Genomic DNA, 4,501 nt, shown 5'->3' on the forward strand with positions numbered 1-4,501 from the left:
TGGGCCTGTAGAAGTAAAAATGCAGAATATTTTAACAGACAGAACTTCAGTGGAAGTCAACTTCAGGCCCAAAGCTGGACTACCCAGTAAGAGCAGTACACAAATTTGATTTTATATCAACTTATTTAGTCTGTTGTATTGTTCCTAGATATTAGTGATAGGCTCCAAGAGCAAATTGTAAAGAATTCAATTGAAACAGCAATATTGTGTGAACTATACCCAAGATCATCTGTAGTTATTACTATCCAAGAAATGCAGAACTATGGAGGGGTATGTTTTTGGTCATTTACCTTTTTATAAGTACGTTTTGCTGTGAATATATCTTTTCAGCTCATTGCCTGTGCAATAAACGCTACATGTGCAGCACTACTTAATTCTGGAATAGATATGCGGTTTCTTTTGGCTGCAGTTAATTGTACAGTGGATAAAGATAACGAGCTACATTTAGATCCAGATCAAATTGAAAGAGACCATGCAAAAGCTGCATTCACATTTGTATTTGATAGTCTCGATAAGAAAGTTGTTTCATCACAAACAACAGGCTCTTTTACATTACAGCAGTTTCAAGTTGCTCTGGATCTTTGTAAAGCAGCCTGTGATTGTATATTTGATTTTTATAAGACTATAACTTCTAAACAAATATCAAAACATGTTGTATGACACTTGTTTTAAATAAACTGATATATTTCTTTTTATTTCGATTTTTATTGGCTGCATTCCTAATTTTACTGTTTATACTGTTACATTCATTGAATTATTCTACAAAAAAGGTGAATATTGGTCTAATATAATTTAAAATGCTGTAGTTTTTATTTTTCGTTTTGGAATTCTTCGAATTAGTGTACATACTTGAAGGAATAGAAAATTACAGTTACGATTTAATTTTAAAGAAATGTTCTCTTTAATTTTCTAGACTAGACTTCATTTGTAATAATATTTGTTTATTAATTCAGAAAAGAAAGTCAGAAATCATAAATCAGAATTAATAGAAGAAAGTTTTATTGTATTCATAACCACAAGTTTTTATTTTAGGTGTGTTGAGTAGAAAAAATATAAAATATAGACAAACAATTACGAATTACTCATTAAAACAATTTTATTTTGTATTACTTCTTTTATTCCTTTTTTTCTTTTAAGGTAAACAAAATACAATTACAAAAGACTAAATATTCAAAAAGAACATAAAATGGAGACAGATATATTAACATTTAATACAATAAACCTATTAAAAGCTACCGTTTAATTGGCTAGTTATCTTTTAATTTTTGTCTACAATTTATCACATGTACTGTATCACCTTCATAATTACATAATTAGGCATACTTTTAATTTCAATTTAGTACAACATTATGCTTAACAAATAGTTTCAGTATTGAATTGTAGATATCTGTTAACCTGAGATTAGTCACTGCAAAAAGTTCCTCACTGAAGGGTTTAATTGGTGTTTGGCACACACAATCATTAACAAATCTTAAGTTGTTATGGGTGGAAAGCAAATGCTACAAATCAGATTTAGGCCCTAAACTTAAGGGTATAGCTTGCAGTTCGGTCCTTAAGCAAACAAATTCACCACAAACACACATTAAAGTTGCACAAGCTATGTTCAATGCCCACCATGAAAAAGTAGTGGGAAACTCGCTGTTATAACACCAACAGATTATAAGGTGAATAAAATGCCAAGTGCAACTAAAATCTAAACACTGTTTTGTTTTCTCTACTATCCACCACAAGGCCACAGCTCTACAAAACCGATAAATGAAAACACTGCATTTAATTTAAAAAAAATACTCACCCAACCAACGCGTTAAGTACAAAGGATAATATAACCATTTTGCCATTTAAATCACGAACCTGAATTTCCTAAAAAATAGATAAAGAAAAATTCCAGTTATTACATATGATTTTTAATCTAATGTTTTGTCCTTACATGATACTCAAATATATGATCCAGGGTTCTCGTATCACCTGCAATATAGCCTAATATAGCTAATATTAGTCCCAAACTAAAGTATAATAAACACTGTAATGAAATAATTTGAGCAACAATAAGCCATGGATCCCATTGGGTATATCGGAAAGAACCAGTTAATTTCTTCATTGCTGGTAGTTACTCATATAATTACTAAATTTACAATCTAGCATTTAATATTCATTGCTTAACTGTGACTGATTTCCTTTGATTTTTTTCGATTTTTTTCATCAATTTACTTCATAAACTGCTGCTTCATAGTTGGATGACGTATTCGTCTACAATCTTACACTAATTACATTACGTATACTTCTAGTTTAAGCCCCTATGTTACATAAACACTTTTTTTTAACTCTCGCGTTAAAATAAATTATTAATCAATTGTTATTTAGTGCAATTTAATTAAAATACAGATATTTGATGACAAAACAGGAAAGATAACCTCTACTTTGACATTTGTTTGCATTCAACTTATCATAAGCGTCTCTTCGAAATTAAATTACACGAAAATGAATTGTTTTCAATTAATTTTTAAAAATAAAATGAAATACTCTGTTAATACATATAATGTTAAAATTATATTTTGTAAGCTGTAAATTTATTAAATTAATCATTAAACAATCTTGACAGACAAGCATGATTGATTGTCCCCAATTATGTGCGCCAATGAGAAGTGAATAGAGTTTCAGTACTTAAGTTTTTTTTGAAAAAAGTAACAAAAAGTGTGATATTCATTTAGTTATAAACAAATTATGTTTTTTTGTATAATACAGTAATTTTTTATTAAGTGGTTATTTATACAACTTTTGTAATCTGCTACTTCCAGCATCTGTATCATAACATGACGTGTCAACTTTAATTTATGTTTAAAAAATGGTAGTGCTATTCTTGAATTTCATTTAATTACAAAAAATTACAGTATGAATTACAACGCAAACATAGGTTCACGTCCAAGTAAGTAAAAGATAATCGTTTTATTCCTAATTTATACTAAACTCTTTAACATAACCTCCAAATAGACGTCAGTTGCATCTTACCTGTTTCAGATTTGGGTAAAAAAATTAAACGTGTGAGCGATGTTAACGCTATGGGTTATCAGCCTTATTCCCAACAACAGTCACCACCTCCACCGCCACCGTCAGCTTTTCCAACAGGAAGCCCCAACATAAATTCCCAACCTGTAGGATACCCTGCAGGGCAACCAAGATATGCTAATGATAACTTTGTTCCAAATATTCCGCAGACTCCGAACATGAGTGTTGGAACTCCCTACATGGGGCAACCTCAGCCTCAAATGAATCCTGCACTTTTTGCTCAACCAATTGTTCAAGATATGGCTTATCAATATGGTCAACAGGTATTAAATAATACTCCACTGTTTGAAAAACGTTACCAAAACTTGTTGCTTTTAGTTGGCAAGTACAGGGACGACTTTAGTAAAACAAAATATAGACAAGTATGTACCTGTATCAAAATTGAAATACTACTTTGCAGTTGATACCAAGTATGTTGCCTCTAAATTGAAACTGTTGTTTTTCCCATATTTACACTCAGTAAGTCTAATAGTTAATTATGCTGTATATTTCTTCTTAAAACAATTAGTGATGTTTATTTAGGACTGGGCCTTGAAATATGAACAAGATGGTAGTCCAGTGCAGCCAAGATTTGAAATAAATGCCCCAGATTTATATATTCCAACCATGGCTTACGTTACCTACGTTTTAGTCGCAGGAATCGTCTTAGGTAACTTTTTACAAAAAAAAATATAATGTAATTTGTATGGTCTGTTGTTTATTCTTAAAATAATGATTTCAGGTATGCAACAGAGGTTTAGTCCTGAGCAAATTGGAATCTTGGCATCTTCAGCTTTGGCCTGGTGTATTGTTGAGTTAGTTATTTACAGTTGCACCTTATATATTGTTCACATAGAAACGACCCTGCGTACCTTCGATTTGCTGGCTTTTAGTGGTTACAAATTTGTCGCGATAATTGCAAGTATTTTAGCAACATTAGCAGCTGGTACTACAGGATATTACGTCACGTTGACCTACACGACGTTTTCCTTAGCGTTCTTCTTAATACGAACGCTGAGGGTGCAGGTTTTGTCGGAAACGTCGACGCAACAGTCTCAATATTATGGTTCTAATTATCCCACTGTAGGTAATAAGAGAAGGCTTTATTTTTTGCTTTTTGTGGCCGGATTGCAACCCATTTTGTCTTGGTGGTTGTCATTCCATTTGCTGGCAAAGGAACTTAAAGCTCCGGATATATTAAAGTCTTCTTAGCTGCTGAAAATGCCCTTTATTATTTACATTTTACGATTATTTATATTCGAATCTAACAGTAAGAAATCAAAATATTTACTCATGTTTAATAAAATTAATTCAGACGTGAACAACATATTTGAGTGGCATTTTAATTATGCAATTTTGTATAAGATACAATAAATATTTTGAAAGTAAAAAAGCTTGTTTAATCTTTTTTGGTTTAAATGACCCCAACTAATACATGAAAACATAAAGATAGCATTGA

At 31.2% G+C, this 4,501-nt stretch overlaps 3 protein-coding genes across 3 annotated transcripts; 2 read left to right on the forward strand and 1 right to left on the reverse strand.

Annotated features, from left to right (window-relative positions):
- Nucleotides 1-4: 4 nt before the first annotated feature.
- LOC108743945 (exosome complex component RRP46) lies at nt 5-695 on the forward strand (the record flags this gene model as incomplete). The annotated part of the gene is made up of 3 exons (XM_018479544.1): nt 5-86; nt 149-270; nt 331-695. Coding segments are annotated over 3 exons (534 nt in total), but the record flags the coding sequence as incomplete, so codon positions are not given.
- A 476-nt stretch (nt 696-1,171) lies between these two features.
- Nucleotides 1,172-2,101, reverse strand: LOC108743947 (protein SYS1 homolog). Its single transcript, XM_018479547.2, has 3 exons — nt 1,928-2,101; nt 1,793-1,860; nt 1,172-1,740 (listed from the first exon to the last, which is right to left on the reverse strand). The coding sequence occupies exons 1-3, from the start codon at nt 2,096-2,098 to the stop codon at nt 1,500-1,502; spliced, it is 480 nt and encodes a 159-aa protein (XP_018335049.1). The 5' UTR covers nt 2,099-2,101; the 3' UTR covers nt 1,172-1,499.
- Nucleotides 2,102-2,623: 522 nt separating this feature from the next.
- On the forward strand, nt 2,624-4,428 carry LOC108743946 (protein YIF1B-B). Its single transcript, XM_018479546.2, has 5 exons — nt 2,624-2,923; nt 3,016-3,326; nt 3,382-3,522; nt 3,586-3,712; nt 3,785-4,428. Exons 1-5 carry the CDS (start codon nt 2,890-2,892, stop codon nt 4,252-4,254), a joined length of 1,083 nt encoding a protein of 360 aa, XP_018335048.1. The 5' UTR covers nt 2,624-2,889; the 3' UTR covers nt 4,255-4,428.
- Nucleotides 4,429-4,501: the final 73 nt, after the last annotated feature.

Source organism: Agrilus planipennis, unplaced genomic scaffold, assembly GCF_000699045.2.
Source record: "Agrilus planipennis isolate EAB-ADULT unplaced genomic scaffold, Apla_2.0 scaffold1893, whole genome shotgun sequence".
Classification (NCBI taxonomy): Eukaryota; Metazoa; Arthropoda; class Insecta; order Coleoptera; family Buprestidae; genus Agrilus; species Agrilus planipennis.

Excerpts from the sequence above, each read along its gene's own strand:
- LOC108743947 (XM_018479547.2), bottom strand. The coding sequence starts at position 2,098 with ATGAAGAAATTAACTGGTTCTTTCCGATATACCCAATGGGATCCATGG. Across the intron at positions 1,861-1,927 it reads ATCATATATTTGAGTATCAT|GAAATTCAGGTTCGTGATTT; the intron begins GTAAGGACAAAA and ends TCTATTTTTTAG. Across the intron at positions 1,741-1,792 it reads GTACTTAACGCGTTGGTTGG|AGCTGTGGCCTTGTGGTGGA; the intron begins GTGAGTATTTTT and ends TCGGTTTTGTAG.
- LOC108743946 (XM_018479546.2), top strand. The coding sequence starts at position 2,890 with ATGAATTACAACGCAAACATAGGTTCACGTCCAA. Across the intron at positions 3,327-3,381 it reads CTTATCAATATGGTCAACAG|TTGGCAAGTACAGGGACGAC; the intron begins GTATTAAATAAT and ends TGTTGCTTTTAG. Across the intron at positions 3,713-3,784 it reads AGTCGCAGGAATCGTCTTAG|GTATGCAACAGAGGTTTAGT; the intron begins GTAACTTTTTAC and ends TAATGATTTCAG.